General features: G+C 53.5%; 9 protein-coding genes across 9 annotated transcripts; 4 read left to right on the top strand and 5 right to left on the bottom strand.

Moving 5' to 3' along the window:
* Positions 1–606: 606 nt before the first annotated feature.
* CTAM01_07752 (uncharacterized protein) lies at positions 607–1,875 on the bottom strand (the record flags this gene model as incomplete). The annotated part of the gene is made up of 1 exon (XM_060523773.1): positions 607–1,875. The coding sequence occupies one exon, from the start codon at positions 1,873–1,875 to the stop codon at positions 607–609; it is 1,269 nt and encodes a 422-aa protein (XP_060381520.1).
* A 964-nt stretch (positions 1,876–2,839) lies between these two features.
* Positions 2,840–3,235, top strand: CTAM01_07751 (60S acidic ribosomal protein P2; the record flags this gene model as incomplete). Its single annotated transcript, XM_060523772.1, has 2 exons — positions 2,840–2,998; positions 3,059–3,235. 2 exons carry the CDS (start codon positions 2,840–2,842, stop codon positions 3,233–3,235), a joined length of 336 nt encoding a protein of 111 aa, XP_060381519.1.
* Positions 3,236–3,930: 695 nt separating this feature from the next.
* CTAM01_07750 (uncharacterized protein) lies at positions 3,931–6,787 on the top strand (the record flags this gene model as incomplete). Its single annotated transcript, XM_060523771.1, has 3 exons — positions 3,931–3,936; positions 4,099–5,934; positions 5,984–6,787. The coding sequence occupies 3 exons, from the start codon at positions 3,931–3,933 to the stop codon at positions 6,785–6,787; spliced, it is 2,646 nt and encodes an 881-aa protein (XP_060381518.1).
* A 436-nt stretch (positions 6,788–7,223) lies between these two features.
* On the bottom strand, positions 7,224–7,853 carry CTAM01_07749 (uncharacterized protein; the record flags this gene model as incomplete). The annotated part of the gene is made up of 1 exon (XM_060523770.1): positions 7,224–7,853. One exon carries the CDS (start codon positions 7,851–7,853, stop codon positions 7,224–7,226), a length of 630 nt encoding a protein of 209 aa, XP_060381517.1.
* Positions 7,854–8,276: 423 nt separating this feature from the next.
* CTAM01_07748 (ribosome biogenesis protein nsa-2) lies at positions 8,277–9,518 on the top strand (the record flags this gene model as incomplete). The annotated part of the gene is made up of 7 exons (XM_060523769.1): positions 8,277–8,285; positions 8,350–8,355; positions 8,424–8,458; positions 8,523–8,978; positions 9,055–9,072; positions 9,129–9,348; positions 9,480–9,518. The coding sequence occupies 7 exons, from the start codon at positions 8,277–8,279 to the stop codon at positions 9,516–9,518; spliced, it is 783 nt and encodes a 260-aa protein (XP_060381516.1).
* Positions 9,519–11,196: 1,678 nt separating this feature from the next.
* On the bottom strand, positions 11,197–11,619 carry CTAM01_07747 (uncharacterized protein; the record flags this gene model as incomplete). The annotated part of the gene is made up of 1 exon (XM_060523768.1): positions 11,197–11,619. One exon carries the CDS (start codon positions 11,617–11,619, stop codon positions 11,197–11,199), a length of 423 nt encoding a protein of 140 aa, XP_060381515.1.
* A 23-nt stretch (positions 11,620–11,642) lies between these two features.
* CTAM01_07746 (uncharacterized protein) lies at positions 11,643–15,757 on the bottom strand (the record flags this gene model as incomplete). The annotated part of the gene is made up of 2 exons (XM_060523767.1): positions 11,643–12,933; positions 12,984–15,757. 2 exons carry the CDS (start codon positions 15,755–15,757, stop codon positions 11,643–11,645), a joined length of 4,065 nt encoding a protein of 1,354 aa, XP_060381514.1.
* A 5,797-nt stretch (positions 15,758–21,554) lies between these two features.
* Positions 21,555–22,178, bottom strand: CTAM01_07745 (uncharacterized protein; the record flags this gene model as incomplete). The annotated part of the gene is made up of 1 exon (XM_060523766.1): positions 21,555–22,178. A coding segment is annotated over one exon (624 nt), but the record flags the coding sequence as incomplete, so codon positions are not given.
* A 1,607-nt stretch (positions 22,179–23,785) lies between these two features.
* CTAM01_07744 (arsenical-resistance protein) lies at positions 23,786–25,109 on the top strand (the record flags this gene model as incomplete). Its single annotated transcript, XM_060523765.1, has 4 exons — positions 23,786–24,053; positions 24,105–24,247; positions 24,306–24,413; positions 24,474–25,109. The coding sequence occupies 4 exons, from the start codon at positions 23,786–23,788 to the stop codon at positions 25,107–25,109; spliced, it is 1,155 nt and encodes a 384-aa protein (XP_060381512.1).
* Positions 25,110–25,720: the final 611 nt, after the last annotated feature.

Genomic DNA, 25,720 nt, shown 5'->3' with positions numbered 1-25,720 from the left:
GTAGTCCGGTTTGGCTGTACCTGGTACCTCAAGGAGGGCTTTGCATCGGGCTTATAGAACGGAAAACTGCAATGGGTTCACATTTCGGCGTCTTGGTGCAAATTCAATTTTAGTCAATAAAGAATAAATCTTACGTCTTGGAAACCTCGGTTCGTGGTGATTCAACGAAAGTTTTACGTGATTATGCTTTAAAGGTCTTGCCTATGGACCTGCCAAGTCTCGCTTCTCGTGGGTTCCAGAAAGGACTTGGTTGCCATGTTGAGATTAAAACTTTCAGGTTTGGCCAGTCAACAAATACAGACGTAATAACATTAGGCTAGTACTTGATGGTGGCCGAGGTATTATTGAGCCGTGGCACGTATCTACCTGTTCCCTGTGTGATGATTTACGAAAAGAGGCCAAAAGAGACTGGCCGTGGAGTGTAGTAATATCCCATAATAATAATGACAAATCAAACTTGAAGTTCAGAATGAACGCCTTCGCTAATGTGATGCTGAGCCGCGCCTGTACCGGTGCAAATACCTCAGTAGTGCCAGATCCAAAATCCCTATTGATAAAAGATGATGGGAGAGATTGGGTGATGGGGATGATTGGGGAAAAGAAAACCTAGCGTCGTCGCTGCTCTTCGTAGAATCTGCGCTTGCGCTCCTCCTTTTCGGCCTTGAGACGCTTCTCGAGCCGCTCCTGTTCGATATCCTCGCGGCGGGCCGCGCGCTCAGCCGCCGCTTCCTCGTCCCACACGTCATCCATGCCGGCCTCCATGTCTGAAGACCCATCAGAGTCGTAGTGGTACCGGGGGCCGCGATCGTCTTCCTCGTCTTCGTCGTACTCGATAAAGTCGTCGAATTCCTCCTCCCCTTCCTCGTCGTAACGTGAGCGTTTCGCGGAGCCGCCGTACCGCGGGGCGGGTCGGGAGTTGAGGAGAGCGCCTCCTGGTGCCGGCTTCTTCTTTGCCGAGGTAGCTCCGGGTTTCGGGCGGGCGGTGCCCGTATATCCTGTGGTAGCGACGGCGGCTTTCTTGAGCTTCTTCTGCTGCTCTTCCTCGGCGGCAGCCGCGCGTGCCTTTACGCCGGCCCTGGGGTCTCTCGCTCTGTCGGCGGTTCCGTTACGGCTGGCGCTTGATCCGATTGCACTGACCCCATTACGTGAAGGCGGAGCCGAAGACGGCCTTGAGGTACCCTGGAATTTCGACACTGGCCTCGCTGCGCCCTTAGGGTCCTTCTTAAAATCCTTCTTCATCTCCTCCCGCTCTTTCTTCGTAAACACCTTTTCCACCGGCTTGTGCTGAATCTTGCCGACTTGGCCCAGCTTGGTCTGAGCCTGTTGAGCCCGTGCCATGATCTCGGCGAAAGATCCCTTCTTTGGCGGTGCACCTTTCGGTGCCGCGGCAGGAGCTGACGGAGATGGTCGACTAGGCAGTGTCGATGTCACCCTAGACGTGCCCGAGCCATTCACCGGCCTGGCGCCGGAAGAGCTGGATTTGGCGGACGTCGTGCCATTTCCGACAGGCCTAGGCGCAGACGTGGATCGATCGGATGGTCGTCCGGCGCTGCCTCGATAGCCAGTGGTTGTTGTCGAAGACTTCTCCGCAGGCCGTGCGGGTCTCTGAGCATCTGCAGATCTGGGGGGTGCAGACGAGCTGGCACCGTTTGTGCTTGTTCGCGGAAGCTTGTTCGAGACGGTGCTGCGAAGGTCGTCGTCGGCTTTCCGTTTCGGGGGCGGGAGGGCTGGCCTCGATGGAGCTGGCGATGTGCTCTGTGACTTATCGCCACTTATTTGGGCGAGGAGATCTCCAATCTGTGAACCACCCGTCGTCAGCCCTGCCCCAGAAGTCGCTAAAACGTGTCGTCGCATCTCCAGAGCACTTACAGGCATGGTGACGGACTGCTAAAGCCAAATATCGTCAAGCAAGTGTCTATGTTGCTTGCAGCGGCCGTCAGGATGCATCAGGCGGACGCTTGAGTCATCAGTGTGGAAAGTACGAGAACTCAAGTTTCTGCGCTTCAGCGGCCCCCTCTCAAAAGACTGAACACGCGGGCGTGTCCGTCGGGTCTGGGAGACGAGAAACGGTAGAGAAAAAATGAGGAAAAATCGCGAAAAATAAGAAGGCGGTCGCGAAGCGCACAGCACAAACACCCGACGGTCGTTAAAATCGAAAGTTGGGTGTAGGGGACAAAAGGAAGTGGCGTTGGAGTCGGCAAGTTTATATATGTTGGCCTGGGGGGTGGAATCACTGGTACCGTCCTTCCAGTACCGTCCACCTATCTTAGGTTCCTTGGACTGTGGTCCAATCCGTTAGCCTATCCGGAAGCTGGAGTGGCTCCGATTCCGGTGGAGTGAGATCCACTGGGCCCTTGGCGCTTTGACGCTGGGCTCTCGGTCGATTTCTGTTGGTAGAATTCAGAAGGCTGTCAGTGGCCCACGGGCCGAGCAGATGTAGGGGGGTCTTGAGTGTGGCTGGAGAAGCCAAAGACAGGACAAGTGTGGCTTGTGAGGTTTTTAGTCGGCTATCCCAGCCACCGACCGCCCTCCCCGCCCTAAGGTAGGGTCCCGCACCCTCTGGCTCACAAAACGAAAAAAAAGTTCCATTTCCGACAACCATCCGAATCTCAACAACCACGCGAAAATCTCCCAAGACTCGAAGATTCAGTCTCCGCCCAACTTCGCGGTTAAATTGATTGACCTCTCGTGTTCTTTACGACAAACAGTGAGTTTTCCCCCTTCTTCTCTACGCTTGATCTCCATCTCGTCGCCAATCGTTCTTCATATTCTCGACGCCGGCGCAAAAAATAACGATCCCTCTTTTCTAACAATCGTTCGTCGCAGAAAATCATTCAAGATGAAGCACCTCGCCGCTTTCCTCCTCCTCGGCCTCGGTGGCAACACCTCCCCCTCTGCCAAGGATGTCAAGGCCGTCCTTGAGTCCGTCGGTATTGAGGCTGATGACGAGCGCCTGAACAAGCTCATCTCCGAGCTTGAGGGCAAGGACATCAACGAGGTTCGTTACGACTTTGATCGCGATAGGCGCAAAGGATGTAGATGCTAACAAGGTACACAGCTCATCGCTGAGGGCTCCAGCAAGCTTGCCTCTGTTCCCTCTGGTGGCGCTGGTGGTGCCGCCGCTGCTTCCGGCGGTGCTGCTGCCGGTGGTGCCGCTGAGGACGCCCCCAAGGAGGAGAAGGAGGAGGAGAAGGAGGAGTCCGACGAGGACATGGGATTCGGTCTCTTCGACTAAATACCCCTCTCACGCCCTCGCCTCATCGAAGAATATACGCAGCAATCGGCCGACGTTTTCACAAGTCATTGACATGGGGAAATCTCTCTTGGGTTGGGCTTCGGCACACGTTTGTGTAGGAACACCTGCTAGGTTCGGTCAAATAAAAAGCTCGCTGGTTCTTTGAACAATGTTGCCCGAAATGATTTATCGTGTGCTTCCCCCTGATTGACTAGTGAGTGAAACAAATGCATGTCAACTCGAGCTTTGAATGTTAGCGCTCTCGTCATAATGCTACGAAGCTCAAAGTCCGCTTCATGTGGGGCAACATGTTCGCGACAAGATGCACGTAAATCGGGCGCAACCATTTTTGAAAACCCAAGACCGAAAGCTGTGACTGGTCTCGCTCGGTATATCTTAAGCGAAAAGATACCTTGCCGCCTTGCATGGGGATTACATCAACTTAAAGATGGAAGGTAGGCTGCAGGCATTAGAGACTTGTTGTGGCCTCAGGCAAGACTCAGCGTCTAGTCCCAAGCTCAAATTCCATGTGCCCAACGATGAATGTGTCGCCTTACGCTTTGCTGTTCAGCCCATCGTTGCTCCGACAACAACATCCCCCGGTCTTGATTTCTCATTGGCCGACCCCTGCTAGCCCCAAATACTGGGAACGTCCTCAATTGACAAGGAATCGACACATCCCTCCGACATACAAGATGCTAGTGACGCGCCGCATAAACTAATTTCTCCTCCATTTGCAATCTTTCGGATCATGGGCACATTTGACACGTAAAACAGTGTTCAATCGCCAAAATCAATCCCTTTCTTTCTGGCGGAAGGTGTTTGGCCGTCGAGACGTGGAGATTCGCGCCACTAATTCCCAGCCCCCCGTTGCGCAAAATTGGAACAACAAACTATCCCACCAGCTCGAAATGTCGACAGCCTCTCCCACGCCGCTGGGCACCGCCGGAACCGGCCTGTCACGAAAAACGTCCGTACGACAAGGCCTCAGGAGGCTGCCCTCTCGTCCACATCTCAATCGAAGCGAATCCAACCCTGTTCATGCGACCGCCGCTGCACCCGCGCTCTCAAAAAAGGCAGACTCGCAGCAGTACGCCATGCACGATAGCTCCGATGACGAGATACCCGTGCCTATGAAGCTCAGTGCCCTCACCAAGGCACTTCTCAACGATGGAAGCGGCCCTGAACCGCAACGAGCAGCTTCACCGCCTAGAACACGTCGCCGCGTCAGTAACCTTGCCGCGTCTACGAGCTCTGCAACGGAGGAGAGAAGGTCCCTCCGATCGGGAAGTGCCCAAGCGTACGACACAAGGTCAACAAAACCCACGTCGCCGCTACAGAGCAGAGAGAATAGCCCTGTGCGGAAAAGAGTTGTGAGACTCAGCAATACGCCCAAAAGCCTTGGCCAGATGCGTCCCGCCAAGAGGAGGTCTACCTCGCTGTCCCGATCAACCAACCAACGTCCCCAATCTAGAAGTCGGCCAGAGAGCCGAAACCAATCCTCGGATGAGAAGAATGACCCGCCCCAAGATGTCAACACACCAGCCCAAGGTATTCGCGTCGTCCGGATTGCTGCTGGCTCGTCTGGCAATAGAAGTCGCCTCACCAACTCATCCAGTCATTCTAGGCGTTCAGGTTCCCACATGGAACAGGACCACCCGGAGGAGCCATTCACAGTAGCACGCCACGCCGCCGGTGTTAACCCTGGCAGTGTGTCCCGACAAGCCTCCAATGCTGGAAGAACCACCAAGGCTGAGGACAATCTCGCACTGCAGGGCTCAATGCGCGTCAAGCGAGTAGGCAAGATTCCTGGAAGCTTCTTGAGCGGCCCCGCTCGACGTGGGCGCAGAAGGCAGAGTGAGGAGGAGGCGGAGGCTAATGGCGATGGCGATGGCGAGGGTCTGATCTCGAGCCAATATCACGATGGACACGGCGCAGACATGGAGAACGACGTGGCATCATCCTTCTATGGCAACGGCAGACAAATGTCATCAGGCAGTCCAGTCGCATTGAGCGATCCTTCCAGAGCAACGCATCGCAGGCCTACGTCGTATGCTGAACCACCGGCCCCTTCTTCTGCGCGCCATTCTCCCCAAGAAAGAGACGAGCCAGAAGAGATTCATTACAGGTTGCCTGCGCCGCGCCCTCAAGTTCCCTCCTCCCACGATCAGGAGAATGAACCAGTGTCTATAGTACGAAGTACGAGGCCTACCGCCATCAAGCCTGCCGAAATGGTCATGGAAAAAGTAGTCAGGCGTTCGATCAACCCCGAGGCTGCTCAACAAAGACCCGCGGCATCTCCTGAGCGCAAGCCTCTGGCTTCCCTGGCCAACAACACTCCGCGCCGAGCCGCTCCTCCGCCTCCGCCTAAGATGTCTGTTCTTGATGCTGCCACCACATCCGCAGGCGCAGCGACAACTACTCAAGGCAAGCAAAGGCGAAATATCCTCCGTGTCAACGGAAAGTCCTACACAAGGCTCGACTGTCTGGGCCGGGGCGGTAGCGCTAAGGTCTACCGTGTTACTGCCGAAAACGGAGCAATGTTTGCACTGAAAAGAGTATCGCTGGAGAATGCGGACGAGTTGACCGTCCGGGGCTACAAGGGCGAAATCGACCTACTTGGCAAGCTGAGAGGCAATGAACGAGTCATCAACCTTTTCGACTACGAGATGAACAGTGAAAAGAAAATGCTCACTTTAGTAAGTCATCCTCCGTTGGATCGTGGTGGCATGGCTAACTCGTACTCAGCTTATGGAAATGGGCGAATTGGATCTCCACACCCTTCTCAGGAGTCGCCAAAATCCCGAATCGCCTAAATTCGATTCGGTCTTGGTCCGCTTCTACTGGAAAGAAATGCTGGAGTGCCTGCAATCGGTACACCAGTCCGAAATCGTGCACTCCGATCTCAAACCAGCCAATTTCGTCCTTGTCAAGGGTCGCTTGAAACTCATCGATTTCGGTATTGCCAATGCAATTCGAACAGATGAGACTGTCAACGTTCACCGCGAAACGCAAGTGGGCACACCGAATTACATGTCGCCCGAGTCGCTCCTAGATTCCAATGCGCCTCGAGGCGGCCGAGTTCCTGGACGACCCAAGCTGATGAAAGTTGGAAAGCCGAGCGATGTCTGGTCTCTCGGGTGTATTCTGTACCAACTGGTCTACGGAATGCCTCCCTTTGGCCACATCAGCAATCAAATGGCAAAGTGCCAAGCCATCATCAACTGGGACCACGACATTGAATTCCCGTCCAGGGCCATGGGTGGAGTTCCAGTACCTCCTTCTCTGCTGCGAACCTTGAGGCGGTGTCTCAACCGTGACGTCGACATGCGACCTTCATGTGAAGAACTCCTTCACGAGACCGATCCTTTCCTATACCCCAATGAGATGAGCGAAAAGGCGCTTCCCATTGACGAAGAGCTGCTTGGTAGAATCATCCAGAGCGTTGTCTCAAGGTGTCGAGAACGCATGCCGACAGATGCGGAGGCCATGTCTGTGTGGCCGTCGGCTTACTGGACCAGCGTCAAAAAAGCAACGAATCCAAGCAGATGATGAAAGCGTATGAGCATTGTTGTTGGATCAGGCGTCATGGAGACATTACTTGGGTTTAATGATCATCGGAATATCCATAGCTCGGAGTTTCTTGGGCTGTTTGTTTTACTTCTTGTTCAACTGCTTCGTGCAGTTTCTTCCCCACCACTGTTTTCAATATTGATTCCCTAGGCTTCGGCCTTCCCCCATGATTGGGCACGTTTTTTCTGGAGACGCAGACCTAGACAATGCGTCTTATCAATTGTACTACAGCCTCTTGGCTTCAACATTTTCGGCGACCATCAAAGTCCCCAATCCCATATGACGTGAATGTATTTATTTGTCTATTGGTACAGCCCCGACGGGGAACAATACAAGGACATGAAATCATACGATCCATGGCCTACTATTCCTGATTCATACTCGAACAAGCTTGCACACCCCCCAGCCCTGCCTCTTAAGCCTCAATCTCCTCAGGCGCATTGATCTTAAGCTCGCTAATCGTCAGCATTGTGTAGCGGTGCTTGCTCTTGACCGTCTTCACTTTCCGCTGCCTCCTTTTCGTCTTCTCCTTCATTCTCATCGGCTCGCTCTCCGTGCCCGTCACCACGGCACGGCACTCGTATACCCGCTCGTCGATGAAGGGTGAGCCCTTGAGGGTGTAATCTCTGCTACCGATGACCGAGGCACGGTTGAGGCGGAGGACGTCGCCAGGCACGACGCCAGGCATCTTGAAGGGCAGGCGGACGCTATCGCCGGGCTGGACGAGGTACGGGCGTCCATGGATGTGGAAGGTGATGTAGTGGTTGGGCTGGGCCGCTAGGAAGGGCAGCGCCGCCTGCACGGATTCGGAGATCGGGGTCGTTGCGGACGGCGTCGACGTCTGGGCGGCGCCGGCGGCGGCCTGTTGTGCTATTGAGGAGGCTTGCGCGCCGACGGGAGGCGCATCTTGTGCGGCTGCGGCGGGCTCAATGATGGGTGCCGTGGAGTTGAAGCGGCGGGCGTGGATCGGGAGGAGGAAGGTCGGCGGGAGGCGCGTGATGGGTGTCCTGAGCTCCAGGACGGAGCGCAGCAATGTGCGACTCATCTTTTGATTGATGAGGGTTTGAAATCTTTTGTTGTCGTTGGACAGAGAGACAGTCGGACCTCGTTTGTCGGTCCAATTGCTGGTCTCTCACGTTCGTCGACTTTAGCTTTCTGCGCGACTGGGACCCGGCCAACACGAAGCTTCAAAAAAGTTCGGATAGACCTGGAGTGCAGTTCCTCTGGGTGCTCGGAAAATATGTTGCTCCGCTGATGCAAGCAGGGATGTTAGCGGCTGGACCTCGAATTTTGGGGTCGGACCCCACATCGCTATCGATATGGGATTTTTTTTTGGCTACCCGCCACTTCGACGGACGACGACCCTGAGGAGCTTCGCCGACATCAACACGACGGACGACTAGACTTCGTCCAGATCAGTAACACCATCCTGTAAAATCGAAGTCGCTACGGGCGTAAATCACTCAAGATGCCTCAGGTGAGTAGCTTTCCCATTCGCAGCTCTCTATTCTTACCTGTTGTACTAACAAATCCGCGAACAGAACGAGGTACGACACGCCCTCAGAAGGGCCTCTCCGTCTCCCAATCTCGGCGCCCGCTAACGAAGAAATTATAGTATATGGAGAGATGGCGCAAGCTTCATGGTCGGAGGTTAGAATCTTGAAATCAACCAGGAATTTTGACGAGGGGAGGGCTGACATCCGACTTTTCTCAGACTCGATCACGAGGAGAAGGCCCGCAAGAAGGAGGCTCGTGAGGGCCACAAGGCGTCCAAGGATGCGCAGAACCTGCGCGGTCTCCGCGCCAAGCTTCACGCGAAGAAGCGCCACAACGAGAAGATCCAGATGCGCAAGCAGATCAAGGCCCACGAGGAGCGCAACGTCAAGACCAACGACGAGAAGGAGCCCTCCGAGCCCATGCCCGCCTACCTGCTCGACCGAAACAACCCGAGCAACGCCAAGGCCATTTCTTCCCAGATCAAGAACAAGCGTGCCGAAAAGGCTGCCCGGTTCCAGGTTCCTTTGCCCAAGGTGAAGGGTATCTCTGAGGAGGAGATGTTCAAGGTTATCTCGACCGGAAAGAAGACGCACCAAAAGTCCTGGAAGCGTATGATTACGAAGCCAACTTTTGTCGGACCCAACTTCACCCGGAGAGATCCCAAGCACGAACGGTAATCATTCCTACGCATTCGGCGCCAGCTTGGCAGTTTGAGGATCTTTGCTAACGAGGTGCTTTTCCAAAATCAGATTCATCCGTCCTATGGGGTACGTGACCGGAAGCGCTCTGTCTCCTCCTCCGTCTTACTGACAATGATCTCTAGTCTGCGTTACAAGCACGCGCACGTGTGCCACCCGGAACTCAACGTAACCGTAAAACTGCCAATCTTGGGAGTCAAGAAGAACCCTCAGAACCCTCTTTACACGAACCTGGGTGTCCTCACGAAAGGAACTGTGCTGGAAGTAAACGTTTCTGACATGGGCCTTACGACAGCGAGCGGCAAAGTGGTTTGGGGGAGATACGCCCAGGTGACGAATTCACCGGTAAGTAAAATTCCATCGAAAAGCGCGGCTATTTTGCTATTTCGATTGCTTCGTTTGGCTGCTTGGACGAGCCGGTCGTGGCACAGTGTCAACTTTTGTAAGACGAGAAGCTAACGCACGGTATTCTTCAGGAGAACGATGGCTGCGTAAACGCAGTCCTGCTCGTTTAGATGGAAATAGGAAAAAAAAGTCAAGGCTATCGCGCAAGGAGTGTCACATAATGGCATCGGGGCACAGCAGGGACGCCGTGCCTCTATCGAAACGTGGAGCGGAAAAGCCTATGAGGTAGTGGTACTTGGGGCAGTCGAGTCCCAGCTGGCGTTAAGGCGTTCTGTCACCTCGTGTAAGGGGGGAATGGGTGGATGCCCGTGAGTGACAATATGAAAAAATTTCAACCTAGGTAGATGAAACAAGATTCCCATTTGTAGACTGGCAAAGGACGACCTGAGTGACGAGGATGACTGCAAGGTATTCGCTGCTTGGGCTTTATTAAATAGGCCCCTTTATTACCCACGGCTAGCCAGCTTGATATCCAGGTATCACTCCCCTCAGCTCAAAATGGATTGGCCCTCCAAGGTTTCCACCGAATCAGACGCAAATTCGTCCCGCAGATCACATCTTGCATTGAATAGAACCGCATCATAGAAATTCTTCTCTATGGACAGTTATCGAGTTTCAAGCGATGCTTGCGACGAGGCACCGGTATCGAGGTCCAGGCTTCCATGGCGAGAGAACACGTTCTGGTCCGTCGAGTGGCCTACAGTCGAGGAGACGGGTAGTCAAGGGTGTTTGGTTTCCAGAGTGTAAATAAGTATAACGACGATGGGAAAGCAGGAAACAGGGAATAGCAAAACAGAAACAAAAATGAGCTACCTGTGGCTTTACGTAGGGTCACCAAATTCGAGCTCGCATTCGCTTGCCGAAACCAGGCATTCAAACATCCACCACTAGGGCCATATACACTTCAAGCGCCGCCCATGCCTTTCCCTTCGCTTTAGTTGCCTATTAGGGGTTCTCTCGCTTAGAATTAGCCCAGGCGACGGCTTTTGAGTCCTGAGAGTATTCACGAGGCAGGCATTCGATGGGTCTCCTGGTAAGTGGGTTCTAGTCGCACCTGATAATTCACAGAGAGACCTGCAAAGGCAAGCGTTACACTACAGACCATCAGGATCGAGTAAGCTTTGCATACAAATGCTTCCTCTCAGAGGCAAGATACATCTCCGAGTTCTTCTATACCATAACTTGGAGCCTCTACAGCAGGCGTTCTAGTTCAGAGACTAGTCCAGACCTAGTCCGAGGTCTTTCGCTGAGACGCAATCTCACCTGACGTCACTGTGTCGAAAAGAACATGCTTTCTATGGCGCCAATGCCAATATCAGAGTTTTTCCATTACAAGCATGTAAAGCAAGGCAAGGTGCCAGTATTTGATTCAGAATGTTGTCTCTCATTGGACTTTGATTTGTTTGGGATATATCCTTCAATACCTATCTTCCTCTCGATCCCTTCCCTTGGATTCGAACAAAGCAACAAAGATTGGCATGTGTGTGTAATGCGACCCGAACAGTTGAAAAAATGAAACAACCCGTCCCGTGTTCCCCGGTTTGTGACGAACGCAAAAAGAAAAGAGCAAAAAGTCAAGGAGACAAAGTTTTCAAGGGAAGTAGAAGAAGCTCCCTTGAAAGGCCTTAAAACGGAAAATAATTGCGAACCCTGATTCCTCACACACATCCCTTGAAGATCCCGAACTGAGAGGGAGTTGGGTTATCCGCTCTTTCCAGTTTGACCCCAAAAACGCCGAAAATAAAAACAAGTGACCACGAGTAAGAAGGGAAGAGATTTAAACTATCATTACTTTGATGATGTGGTGGTTCGAACAATACTGACGGTGAAGAAGAGCAAAAGCCACCTGAGCTTGGGAGAAAAAGTCGGAAATTGCTCTGGGCTGCGAAGACTTGAATAGGAGCGCCGAAACAGAGATGAAAAGGAGGGCTCGTTCAAGAGCTTTGGGTTAAGCGACCGTCGGCTTGGACGGATCAGATAATGCTGTGGCGATGCAAGGGAATTCTCCATGACTGAAATGATAAGCCCGCCTCGTGAGGCTGAGAAGGATGTGCTTGTCAACGCCGTACTTTTTGATGTTGCTGTTATTGCTGTCATGCGGAGAGAGAATCGTTCTGTGTTCTTCTCCGGTTTCATGTCGTAACTTTCGTTGCTGTGAAAGAGATACGCAATTTTCGTGTATGAATGCATTCGAGTGTTGAGAGCAAGCATGGCGGGTATAGTAGACTAGGTATTTAGCCGAGCTTTCGGAAGCCTTCGACAGTAAGCATCGGGACTTCCACATCGCTGAGGCCGAGAACGCCCTCATCGCGTCTGCGGTCGACGAAGCCGTTGCATTCGGCAACGACGATGCTCCACTCGGCCAAAGCACGACCGGCGTAAACGGCGCGCTTGACGTAAATTCCCGTTGGGCGAAGGGGTTGTGTAAGGGGCTCGGGGCCGGTCCTACGACTTCCGGACTTGGACAGGTGAGGCCGTTGCTGAGCCTGGAGCACGGCATGAGCCTGGGCCATGGCCTTGGATTGCGGGGGTTGGGGCGCAGACTCCGACGGCTGCTGCGCCTCCTCCTCGGTCTTGCTCTCGGTAGGCGATGAGGCCGTTGATGAGTCGGAAGACACTGATGAAGCAGATGACTTCTCTGCACTTTCGAAGTCGAAGGTCATCAGCTCCACGTTCGGGTTGTTCTCAAAGTCGAACTTATTGCTGAGCCTGCGCACGAGAGAGGATGACGACACCGCAGTGACCGAAGACTTGCGCTCGAGGGTAGGGGAGGCGAGAGGACTGGCGTTCTTGGCTTCGTCGACGAGGCCCTTCTTCTTAGAGCCAGAGACACACCGTGTGGGATCGGGAAGACCAGCAGCAGGTGGAGGAGGGGTGCTGCCGCTTCTCGAACGGGAAGTGACCCAGGCCTGCGCCGGGGCGGGAAGGCGTGGGCGAGTAAGGATGCGATCGCGAGGCTGGGTGACGGCAGGAGGCTGCCAGGTCAGCGTGAACTTGAACACGAACTTCTGCTCCATAAAGATCGGCGAGGTGCCCGGCGAGCTGCCGTCAGACGACGTCGTGACAGCTGAGGCCGATGAAGTGGAAATCTTGGGAGGCAGAGGCGGGCCTCCTTGACGGCGTTTGGAAAGAGTGGCGGACTTGGACGACGTCGTTTCCTTGCGCGAGGACTCATTATCCTCGCCATCTGAACCGTTACCACCCAAAGACAGCACCTTGCCAAGCAGAGACCAGCGCTTCTTGCTGTTATCAGGCTTGGCAACCTCCTTAGTTTCTGTCGCCGGCGTTGATGACATGACTCCCTCGCCATTGACAATCTTGGAGAACGAGTCGAAAGGCTGGTTGAAGTAGCCTGGCTGCGGAATGTTCACTTCCGTACGGATAATCATGAACTTCTTGCCCGGCGTGGGGAGGCATGGTGATGTCGAGGGCGGCAGCCTTCCTGCGGCATCGGCGGCGTTGCGAAGGAAGAGGTAGTGGGCCCAGACGGTCTTCAGTCTTGCTGCGGCAACAAGGAAGATTTCACTGTGAATGTCAGTAAGTCTTGTTGACTTGCGGGATATGGCACAACTCACGCATCAACTTCGTTCGCGCTGCCGCCGTCACGACAGATACGCCAGCAGAGCAGGCGCATGTAGTAGCCGCGCACCATTGGGCACCAGTGGTTGAAGTAGGTGTCGAACGTCTCCTCGGAAAGCAGCCAGTCCAGACACAAAGCCTTCTTCCGTACGGGATTTGCCGTGACTGCTTCCCAGGTCGAGAAGATGAAGGACAGGAGCCGAACTTCCGTCATAGCGTTGTCGGAGATGAGCATCTTTCTGCAGACATTGAGCCAAAAAGACCAGTCGATACTCTTGGCGATATTCGGGTTCTCGAGATCGTCGAGCTGGTCGTAAGCCACCAGTGCCTCTTCCAAGAAATCACAGAGCGTGAACACGGCGCTGTGGTCGAAAGCGGATACGCGGCGGGTCGCAGCACGAGTCACAGAGAGGAAGGCTTCGGCAAAGGTTCGTCTCGCGGCAGCAATGACTGGTAACGATTCGCCCAGAATATCCTTCAACAACACGATGAGGCGGTTCTCGGCCATGTTCTTCAACAAGTTCCCTGGGATTGTCATCGCGGTCGCAGCAGCATCGGCGCCGTAAAATGAATCTGTCGGCATGGGCGGGTTGTAAATAGCGTCGACTTCGGCCTGGCGGTGGATCGTGGACTCGATACACGCGAGGATCTGGGCCTGTACCAGTATGAAACCTGGCGACCGCGCCTTCTCAAGCAGAGGGAGGCCTTCGGGCATGAACTCCTCAGATAGAATGTGGTAGTACTTGCAGAAGATGAAAAACAAGTCAGTATCACCACCACGCCATCGCGTCACCCAAGGGCTAAACCAAGGGATCCTCGCCGCCATCACGGAAAGCTTCACTCGTTCCTTAAAGCGAGCACTGATTGTCTTTTGCGATTGCCAGCCCAATACGCCCACATTAGGTGGGAACAGGGCCATGATGTCCTCGCTCTCGCCGCCATTCTTTTTGGGCAGTCCAAACTCGTCAGCCGTCCTTCGAATGAGCTCAGGTCGCAAATCCCACAATCGCACGAGGATCTCGGCCACAGACGGGCAGAAAAAGAACGCGTATGCGCACGCCTTACCGCACCAATTGACGAGACTGAGAGGTGCGTGTCGAAGCGACATCTTTTCCACCACAATTTGCATCTGCTTCATGAGGTTGCTCACAAACATGGTCCGCACATTGTGCTCGGCGGATTCGGCGAGGAAAGCTTGGCTCGATGCCTGTGATGAGTCTGCTGTGGACTGGGTCCCCGATCGCGGTCGGACGCGTTCGTTTGGTGAGCGATCCACCAACGACATGAAGTACGTCGTCGTCTGTCGCCATTCTGGTCTCATCATCAGCATCGTCAAAGCCTCCAGCAAAACCGGCCGATCAACGCCTGGGAGCTGCTGGCCCTGGCCGTCCAGCATATCCAGCAAACCAGTCCACCACTTGTTCAGCACAATGGCCCTCCGCTCAACATCTTCCAGAATGAGTCCCTTGTTGGTGATGTGGTTCATATAGGTCCGCAAAAATGGCAACAATGTAACACGCACAGAGTGCATGCGCTGGGCCATGGTTTTGGTGGCGAAGCTTCCACTCTCGGTGTCGAGCGACCGGAAAACCGACCAGATGGTATCCTTGTTGGCTGACATTTCGCTCGTCAGAGACTCGTCTGTTGCTGTTGTTTGGGATTCGGCGAACGAAGCTGGTTTCGACTCGGGCTTTTTGATCTTATTACTATTATTGTTGCTGTTGTTTTTGGTCTTCTTGCTGGGCTGATCGCTCTCAACAGCAGATTTGGGCGGGGGCAAGCTTAGTGATGATGGGGGCAAGGCATTTGTATCGATCTCGTTGTTTGATCCAAGGGTAATGAGCATGCTTTTCGGTCGCTGCTTAATCTTTGTCAAGAAAGTGCTGGTTCTGTTCAGGGTGCGTGCAGGCTTTAACGATTCGGCACTCTTTGAAGCGGCAGTCTCTGTGTCGACTAGCATAGATACTGGCCTCTTGCGGGTCGAGTCCACACCCTTGATGTTCTCGTTACTCGGGGCCCTGCTTCGGGAAGGGCGAGAAGGCGGTGGAGCTGGAGGGTCTGGATTTCGCTTCGGGGACGGGGAACGGGATGTGGACATCCATGACTTCTTCGCAAAGGTAGCAAAACTCTCCGAGACCGTCCTGGGGCGTTCTGGCTCGAGAGGTCGTGTCGGCGGTGTCGGTGCTACGGGGGCGGCAGACGTCGCAGCAAGAGGTGCAGTGCTCACGTGGTCTCCGGCATGAGTGCTGGGTCTTTCGGGCATGGCGGGTCGTTCGGGCACCGGCGGCTCCTTGAACTTTGACGGCGATCTAGATGTTGGTAGCCAAGATTTACGACGCTCCATCAACGAAGCCCTCCTGCCCCTCTTCTGCAGCTTCTCGGCATCTTTGTCCTTTTCCTTTTGCTTTCCATCTCTCGTGTTCTCCTTGTCCTCCTCTTTTGGAGGTTTTAACAACATGGCCGGGTTTGGTCGTGGCGCGGCTGCTGCGGCTGCGGCTGCGGCCGCCTGCTCTTTAGCAGCAGCTTCCTTGGACTTGCCGTCGAGGTAGAGGTTGGTGTTGAACTCGGGAAGGGTGTCAAATGAGGGAAGCTCGAATGCAGCTCGTCCCTGCACGCTCGAGCCTTTCTGCTGTGTGGGAGCTGTTGTTGTTGAAATTGTAGACGCTGCTGAGGCGTTGTTACGGTCGTCGGAGGTATGGGATCGGTGTAGGTAAGAACCATTAACTGGTTGGACAACGGCCGGAGCCATCGTCAGCGTCGGGCCTTTCATCTCATGGCAAGTCGCACCAACACAATTAGAGAGGATTCCTCTGCCAGTACACACTGGTACAGAGACAGAGACAGAGCAGCAGGTGCAGGTGTCGGTGCCCGTGCCGAGCTCTGGAGGGCTGTTATTTGCGATCGCGCGGGCAACAGTGACCTAGAGCATGCAGTTGCGACTAGGAATGCAATGTACGAGGGTCGATTTGGGTTGGGTAAGGGAGGACGGCCGGAATGCTCGGTGTGTCACGGTGGCACGACGTCTGCAGTCTCCCAAGTTAAGGTATGTAGTAAGGCGGCCTTGTGAGATAAGGTGTGGTAGAGTCAAGTTAAGGAATTCCCCCTCAATTGGACATGACAAAAAAAAACCTGGGGTGTGTACAGGCAAGGAAAGGTGTTTCTTTGGTTTTGGGTTTGTTGGCGATCGGTATGGTGAGGTATGCTCTGGGCCGGCAGAGGGAGGGAGAAAAAGATACAAGGCGGCAAGTGGACGGGAGGGTTCGTTCGTTGAGGGTGGGCGATCCAGGGTGTGGATAATGAGATATGAATAGTATCCGTTCGGGGTCCGTAGGAATAAACCGTTCAGGTTCTCGAGACAAGAAGGAACAATCGCGGCGGAGCCGTAAAACGAGCGAAAAAGGAACGAACGACTGGTGGTGAGGCGAGGCAACCAGCTGCTTCTCTTGCGTCCCTTCTCAGGTATAAACCTTGATCTGGGTCTGTCTGGGTCTAGGTCTTGTTACTCGGTGGTGGTTGTGGTTGTGCTGGTGGTGGTTGAGCGGGTTGTCTGGGTTTTTGCTTTCCTGGTTCGTTGCAAGGTCCAATCCAGCGGCAGCGTCGTCGGGGATCAACTGTCGACGCAAGGACAACGCAAAAAGAGGAGGCTGCTGTGTATCCGTACGGAGTACTGTGTGTAGCAGTGTACACGGAGAAATCCCAAGGTCGAGCGAGGGTGTCTGAGCAGCGAGCAGGACTGGGAAATCTGAAAGTTGGTGCAGCCGCAGCGGGAGGTGACGGTCGGGGTGAAGGGTTCCCTGTCCGAGACTGGAGCTGGAACGTTTCAAAGTGAGAGAGGGCGATAAATAGCGGAGCTGGGAATATTATGACGGCCTCCACCTTTTTTTCTTGTCGCCAGGGAACGCGCGCTGTTGCTCTGATGCGACAGGAGAGAAAAGACGGTAGATGCTAAGATGATGCAAATTAAACGCCTTTCCGGTCACCGGGCGAGACAAGGAAGCTTGTTGGGGGAGGAGGAGGAGACGGGGAAAGAATTGTGCAAGAGAGTCTTGGACTCGATGGATCGGCCGATATTCAATGTCTCAAGAGGCAAATGACACCAAAGAAATAACGAGAGAAAGCTGACAGCCTGGTAGGCAGAGTGACAGTAGGCAAGGTAGCGAGAGTGGATTGGTAAGAGTCGTGCGTTTGCCCAAGGTACGGTAGCGAAAGGGATGACGAGATGTCAGAATGATCTTTGGAAGGAAGGATAGGCACACAAGGGAAAGCTTCAAGGTCCAAGGCAGAAAGAGCGAGAGAGAGAAGTACAGGGACGGATCGAACAATCGGGAAACGGGAACACGACGGACGGGGGAGGTACGGGGGGGTACGGGGGTAGCGGCCACAGACGGAGGAGATGTAGACGCAGAGATGCAGCAAGTAAGTACCTTCGCGAGTAACAAGTAGCGAGCAGCAGTAATAATAGAAACCAGGAGCGCACATAATACGTCAGTGGGAATCAGGTATTAGCAACTGGAGTAGTAATATTACTCCCTCTATGCCACATACAACGTGCCTTACGTAGTAGTCGCTGGGAAAGTGAGGTGAGGGTACGGACTAAAGGTACATCACCGTACGCAGTACGAGGCAGAAGAAGTGGCATGTACTGTACCTCCCTCGTCTTGGCATTGGTCTTTTTCGATAAGTCTCTTGCTCTTATTCTCATTCGTCCTAGATCATGATGAAGTATGCTTGCCTCTCTGATTTAATCGGAAGAGGCAGACGAAGAAAGACGAAGAATATCCCGCTAAGCCACCAGATTCTAATACACACGAGAAGGTACGGGCAGCCCAATGTCAGATTCAATTTCGTTCAAATCCATCAGATTGGTCCGCCTCATGTGCAAAGATCCTTAGAATTGAGACGGTCAGCTTTCCCGCCGCGGCGCCGCCCTCCCTAAGGCACACACAGACGCCGCACCCTGCCTAAAGCAGCTCGGCAGCACAGCGGCACTTTAAGGGAAAAAAAATCAGGAGAAATAAACGTTAGATCGCCTCCCGTCCGGTCTGATGTAGGAGAATAAAAAAAAAAACGGACTAATGCAATTCACTCCCTTTTTTCCCTTCCCGCGCGAAATGTTTGAACGCGTGTGAGATGTGCGGCCGTGCAACACTTCCGTCGCCAAAATACCTGACCAAAAAAAAAAGTAAAGGTGTTCATCAATGTACTTGTACATGTGCCAACAAAAGCCCAACCTCCTCCCTTCCCGTATCTCTACGGACTACGGTACGGATAACAGGATGGATCGAAGCTAAACGGGGTGACGAGGGGAGGGGCTCCTCTCTTTTGGCGCGTTGGATCATGGATTCCATGGTCCACGGATGGGTTTGACGGGGTGGATGATCGCCGCAACGCCAGCGCCAGCGGGGATTAATACGAACGAGGGTACCCGCCTTTTCCCTCCCCTTTCTACCAGTGCCGTCCCAGGAAAATCAGAGACAGCTAGAAAAAGACAAGAAAACCTGCCTTGGCCCACGGCAGCTCTGTTGGCCGAGAGAGACACGAGATGCCTGCAAGGAGCGGGCGGGGAGGAGAAGCTGCTCGTTCATTATGTGCCTGTGATCAGTGTTCCCGTACTCGTACCAACTCGTACTGGAAACGCCCTCCCATTGTTCCGACTTTTGTTCAACAGCACATGTGTCCAGCTGTTCAAACGAGCCGCTAGTCATTGTGCACATTCCGACCAGCACGTACCTTAATCATGATACCGCATCTCCGAGTCTCTAGACCCTATGAAGTATCAGTAGGAGACGCGCTTTTACTCTCTCTCAAACGCACCCAATCCCCTTCGCGACGAACTCGAGGGACCGACCTGACCTGAGTCTGAGACCAGTGCGCGCTCAATCCTCCCACTACACCACGTCAGTCGTCGTTGAAGTGTTAGAGGGGAGAGGGGGATCTACCCGCGGGACGGATGGCTTGTCTTTCAAGCTTGTTCTACGTGTCCGCCCCCTTCAGGACTGCCCCTGGCTAAGACTAAAGCGTTCACGCTTCGGCGGCCGGTCCCATCGGCTCTTCACTCAGCGGTGTCTCACCGATCGAGAGGGGATTCGTCCAGCGTTTTCTTCCGTTTTTTCTTCCTCCTTCTTTCTCTTTCGTGCTAGCATTCACGAGAGCGGTACGGCGTTTTAGTGGGAAGGCGCAGAGCTAGCAGCTGCTGTCCAACTCTCAACATTGGCATTGACAGTGAGAAAAAGCCCCTGAGTTAGTAATACGTTCGGTACGCACAGAACATTCTGAATAAATGTGTCGAACGGACGGGCGTGGTGCGAGTCGCGCGTTCTGCATGATAGCCTTGATAGCTGACATCTGCAAACGCTCGACCGTCAAGACAAACTTCCCCCGACCCTCTCCAAGTCTCTCTCAGGGCGCCAAGTTCTGACAAAGTGTTCGGGCGATTTTCGTCTGGCCTTGTCCTGGGGCCTCCTGGCTCAGCGCACAACAAGGCGAGGGAGCCAACACCTGAGGGAGATCAAACGAGTCGACCGTTGCTTGACCCGCTTCGCTTCATCGGTACTCGGCAGGGTACCGTGGACGCTGGAACAGAACGCCGCAAGTATCACGACTCGCAACACTTCGGGATGGGCGCATGGCGTGCGTGGGGGCTCTCTCTCCAGCCCACCGTGCCATCCTGCTGTAATTCGGCCGATATTGAAGCGCTGCTGCAGCTGCATGTGCGCATCTGCAGCCAGATGAAAGGGCCCTGCAGGCTGCAGGCAGGAAGATAATGGCGGCAGTTCCAACTTCCAAGATGTATCTGTCCATGGCGGGCAATTGGCAAGTGTGAGAGTCGCCTGACAAGATGTCCGATTCGGGTTTGATCATGTTCCCGCGCATCCGACCAATTTACACTTTGTGCATTCCCACTAGTGAAAGCGCCTTGAGCATCGAGGGTAACGGCGGTAATGAAATTTCACGCCCCGTTCGACTCAAAGTTCCGCTTCTGGCGTTTGCCAACGCGCCACATTATTCCCATCTTGGGAGTTGTGGCTGTTTGGCGGCCCATATTCGAGTAGCCAGGCGCGCGTCACCGGTACGCAAGGGCCAGTAATTCCCAGTGTTCCCATTGTCCTTTCAGCTGTGCAGGGCCGTCGCCGTTGGAATTCGCGGGAGGTTATCCCGTGCTCCAAAGCACAAAAAGACAAAAACTTTGTTCTCCCTCCACATGAACGGTAAGTCGGGAAGAATGAAAGTGTCTCGGCTCATAATGCTCAAGTACCGTCTCGTGCCATCGTCATACGCCGGTGGCTTGCGTGCTTGCTTCGCCGGTATGCATCGATCTACACTGGATTAGAGTGCCTGGAATCGTTGTGCGACTGCCAGCAGGGCATCATCCAATGTGGTTCCGCTTGTCAGCTGTCAAGCATCGCACATCGCAATTCCTGACTTTGCTCGAATTGCCATGCCCCGTTGCTTTGCCCCCCTGTCCGGGAGTGGGAACGTTAGCTCGCCAATAACCTTCCCACCTGTATCCCAACGCGGCTTATGCCATCATCGCCCAGGGAAGGGGACTCGTGGGCCTTGCCCTGCCAGCTTTCAGGGCTGCTAGGAGGGGTCCGTCTTGCTCTCCGAATCCTCCGATCTTCCTTGGGCTTCCTTTCAGGCAGGGTCCTAGGCAAATGGTGTTCTCCAGGAATAGAGGCGCCTGCCCAGTCTGCCAATCGGCCCCATCAACAATCACTGTTTGGGATCCGCTGGATGAACCAGAGTTGAATTTCTTCTGCTAGGCATCCGTAAGTAGCAGACTTGAGAGCGCGACTTCGGGGTGAAAAAGAAAGTCGGAAGAACGAAAGAAGAAGAAAGGTGCGGCGACTCGAAGAGATTAAACAGCGTCCGTGAGCGAGGCTCGTGGACCCGGATGGCGCTCCTTTCCAGGCAGTCATCCTCATGCTGAGCTCCGCCTCAAAAGGAGGAAGTTAGGAACTTGCACTTAGCCTTGCGGCCAAGTCCTAAGGAGCCGTATCTCTGGATCTGTCATCAGCTTCAATATTAGCAGACACGCGAATTAGGCATAGCGTTCCCCTGAGCAACTGTCCCCACCGGCAGACACGCTCGCCATCAGATCATGGCCGCCAGGACATGTAAGCTGAAATCTCTGCCGTCGCGACTGGTCGCAGTCTCGTAGCGCAAGCCTGCAATGTGGCCGATACGCGGGCGGGCGGTATCAAATCCCTTGCTCGCTGCTCGCATCGCCTTGACTTCATGTTGGCGGTGAGCCGGGCAGTCCGGGCAGCAGAAATGGGACCGGGCAGATTGATGTGGAGTCTCCATTTGGCTTCATTCGAGGCTTGTCCGAACGGATTCGAGACATTTCCACTGAGAACTTGGCAACAGATCAGCCGCTGGAAAAGACGCGTCCAATCGTTGTATTTCGGATGCGCAAAGTCCATAGTTCGGGCGAATAAAATGTTCAGGCATAGTTTGACGAGATGTTGCCTTTACTTCATGCACCAGAGCTATCGAATAAAGAGCGACGTAGGTGCTTGGTAATAGAAGGGCAGAGTTTGATCTTGGCACGATGAAATTTTCCTTCAGCAAGAATGGCACAGAGAGAAGCCCATTGCTGTACACACTAATGCCTGTGTCCAAAAGGGACGGATATCACGAAAACTGGCAGGTTGGTTAGCGGATCTTTGTCGCGCTCTGCGAGACGCTTTCCGATATTCGAAAAGTAACACATTGTGCGTAAACGCCTCACACTTGCGATGCGCCGATTGTGCACGCGCGTCTGAATTGCGACCCAAGACTACGCTCCTCGTGGGGAAGATCAATCCGAAACGACACCAATGCGGCATGGGGGTGCGACAAATGATGGTGGGATGCTTGGTCTGATGGTTCCCGAGGTTTCGAAGCGGTAGAAACGCCCAAGTTGCGGGAAAGGATGCAGGAGCGCGCCGCAAGAGGAGATCGAGGATGCCCATCATCATTTGGAGATGGCACCGCTCGTCATCTCGTTGAGGTTGGCGCTTTGCTGATATGAGAATGACGACGTTGCGAATGGCGAAATCGCGTCCCACAGCCCACGTCACATCGTCGGACCAACCGTCCAGTGCAAACAACGCGGATGATTTGAGGTGAATCGCAGTCGCGGTACCGGCTTTGGAGGTCGGTTGACGGATAATGTGGTTGTGAGGGAAGGACAAAGTTGCAGGCAAGTTGGCAGGCTGAAGAAAATTTTATCATGAGGATTGAGGCAGGTGGGCACGGGATGGAGGGCACAGCAAGCTCGGGAGGTTTCTCGGCCCGACACCTAAAGCCGCCCCGCCTAAATCCATGGTCGTGTTCCAACCTGGAAGTCGCGACGTTGGCCGGTGCACCTGCCTACTATCGGAGCTGGGATGTCCCAAGCCTCCGCCGGCTTCGTTGCCGTGTCCGATTGAGGAATGCATGAGAAAACCTGCGGGGGAAATTAGCTTGTTGACGATCGCGGGGAGACATGAGTTAGTAACTTAGCTGAGATCGTAAGATCAGTCACTTACTCTCAACGATAGCGGTGGTAGCTTGGATCAACATGACTAAGTAGTCACCTCATGTACCGACTTTCTGCCTGAATCAAACAGCCTCACCAAAGCACAGCCTCCACAGCGAGGCTCAACATGGAAGGTAGACTGGATGGCCATGTTTTTCTCCATTGCTAGCAGTTGCAATTATACCATCTGGTTAAGTGCACGTGAAGGTCTCGTTGCTTTTCGCCCTAAGTCATTCATATGGTCAGCACCCTAAGGATATCCCCTCCGTGCTTCGAGAGGAATAGCTGAGGCGCAGTATCTGTTCTTTCCACACTTTGCAAACTACAAAGGAACTCCTTGCGAGCGAGTTGTTTATATGCCCAAATTAAGGGGTCCAGTGGTTTCGAATGCATGATGAACTATAGCCTACAGAGCTTCAGTATTTTGTCAACTAATCGATATAACGCATGAATGAGGCTGGGGCTGAAGATTCCGGCCCGTGTGTATGCCAAAGTCAATCAGATGAAACTTTGGAGCTAGCAGAACAACACAGAGCTGACTTCTGAACAAGTCGACATCTTAGATCACAGTTTTGAAGACGAGAATCATTCCGTTTCCTGTCTCTCGCATCCAAGGAGTTGTCGCAGATCATTGGCATTCGGGAAATACACAACCTCTCGCTCTGCTAGTCGCGAAGTTCAACGCCGCACGATCTCTTCCTGGTTGATACCAAAAGGGCAATTCATAGTCATGTTTGAGTCCACAGCAATAGCTGATCATAGAGCAACTCTTCTACGACGAATGCAAGCAGGCAAGTAGATGGAAAGTGTTTTTGCAAGCTTTGCATGATTGCCTATGCCAACTATCACCGTCGTCAGCGTTCAAAGAGCTTCGGCACCGAAAGGCACCTGAACTAATCAAGTCTCGGACTGGAATAGTTGTGAGTCCGGCTTCAGACCAACAACTCAGATGGCGCGGTGATTGGGTAAACCATTTTCGTCGCGAGCCGAACGGCAGCGCGAAGTCTCTTCAAGCGGGAAAATCAGTCGGTGCGGTTTCTTCTTCAATGAAATGTCACCCCTCTCCTCTGATTGGTCAGGATTGAAAGACTCGCCTTTAGTGGGAAGCCCTCAAGCATGAGGTGCCCACCCCTTCCTATCCCCAGTAGCTCTCATAGAAGAAGACTTCAAGAATTCCAAAATTGACTACCTCAAAAAATTACAAAAGAAAATCACTAAATCTATGTTTTGGATTTCCTTCATACTTGGTTCATTTTCATAGTACTTGTAACGTCTAGTACTCCCCCCAGCAATATGCAGGATCTGAGAGTGAAAACAGACGGAAACCAGGTTGAGAAACCGAGTGAACATGGTACAAATCGAGATGTCGAGCAGCAACAGTCTATCGAATCCACGTACGAACAAGGTCCCTCAGTATTCAAGTCTCTCGGTATTCTTGATAGGTTTCTAGCCGTCTGGATCTTTCTCGCCATGGTGATTGGCATTCTCCTTGGAAACTTTGTACCCAATGCCAGGCCAGCGCTGCAACAGGGTAAGTTTGCTGGCGTCTCTGTGCCGATAGGTAAGTTCTGACTCAACCAGCTCTTCAATACGTTATGCTTATAGACTCTAGCCGTTGGTCTGCTGGTGATGATGTACCCCATATTGTGCAAGGTTCAGTATGAGAAACTACACACTATCTTCCGTACGAGAGAGATTTGGATCCAACTCGGCTTCAGCATTATCCTCAACTGGATAGTGGCACCGCTATTTATGGTCAGCCTTCCATGCTTCCAAAGACAGTATCGAATAGCTGCTAACACGAAGGGCTTAGCTTGCCTTATCGTGGGCGTTCCTACCGGACAAGCAGGGTCTCAGAAACGGCTTGATTCTTGTTGGAGTCGCAAGGTGCATCGCCATGGTGCTGATTTGGACAAGCCTGGTAAGAACATCGCTAGTAATAACTTATACGCCCAAGGTATGCTGACACTGTTGGTTGCAGGCAAGAGGAGATGGAAACTACTGCGCGATTCTCGTGGCAGTCAACTCTTTTCTGCAAATCGTCCTCTTCGCCCCTGTCGCCCTGCTCTTCATTCGAGTAATAGGTCAAGACTACAGTATCTCATCTATCTCTTACTCGACAGTGGCCTCAGCAGTTGGCATCTTTCTTGGCATTCCTCTTGGTGCGGCCATCCTCACGCGGCTGTCACTGGTCTACACCACGGGGGTCGACACCTACAACAGCAAGGTCATACCTTTTCTGGCCCCTTGGTCACTCATCGGTCTTCTGTACACCATCATCGTCCTCTTCGCCTCTCAGGGCTCCCAAGTCGTCCATCAAATCGTCTCCGTGGTGCGAGTGGCGGCGCCGCTGGTGGTCTACTTCTCCGTCATTTTCTCGGCGACCCTGCTCGTCGCTCGCAGACTGGGATTCCGCTACGGCCTCGCATGCACCCAGGCCTTCACGGCGGCCAGCAACAACTTTGAGCTAGCCATCGCGATCGCGGTCGCGGCGTACGGGCCAGAGTCGGACGAAGCCCTTGCCACAACTGTCGGGCCGCTCATCGAAGTGCCGGTGCTTCTTGGACTGGTTTACTTTGTCAAGTGGTTTGCTAAGCGTTACAACTGGGAGGACTGAGCCGGAGCTTTCGCAAACGGCGCGATGAGACAAAAGCACATGTCGGTGTCATGGGGTCTAAGAGCATGCAGGAGCTAAGGTAGCACGAAAGTTTGCGGATGATGCCGTGCCGAAGGAGCTGAACTACCGATGCTCAATGTTGAGGGGAAACGAGTGCCATTTATGATAGCTTTTCAGAAGCAAGTGGATATCACTGCTTTGATAAATCGAAGTCCAAGTCGACTCCCAGGATTTTCGAAAGTGTCAGGTCCATGGTGTTGCAAGACGTCCACTGAACTTGGAATGATAAGGTAAAGATGCGGGGACCCTAGTGACTGAACCCTTGTCGGCCTTAGCGCACGTTGCGCTGCAACTGCCTGAAGTGACACCTCGGGTGCCCCAAGCTCCCTGTCACCGTCCGCTTCCTGTTCCGCCTTGGACAGGATCCGTCCAGGTTCCGACCGCCAACTTGATTGTCAACACTCATCTTGATAACCTACAATCTCCCAATCCGATCCTCATCAACCACCACTTCACGACCGATTCGAACGATCCGCCTCCGCAACGAGACTCGGGTAGTCTGCGACCCCCGCACTGTATTTCTCATTGTCAACTTTTCGGCAGAGTCAGAG

Source organism: Colletotrichum tamarilloi (genome assembly GCF_030869305.1).
Source record: "Colletotrichum tamarilloi strain Tom-12 chromosome Unknown Scaffold_25.1, whole genome shotgun sequence".
NCBI classification, from domain to species: Eukaryota; Fungi; Ascomycota; class Sordariomycetes; order Glomerellales; family Glomerellaceae; genus Colletotrichum; species Colletotrichum tamarilloi.
This window is presented reverse-complemented; position numbering and strand designations above follow the sequence as displayed.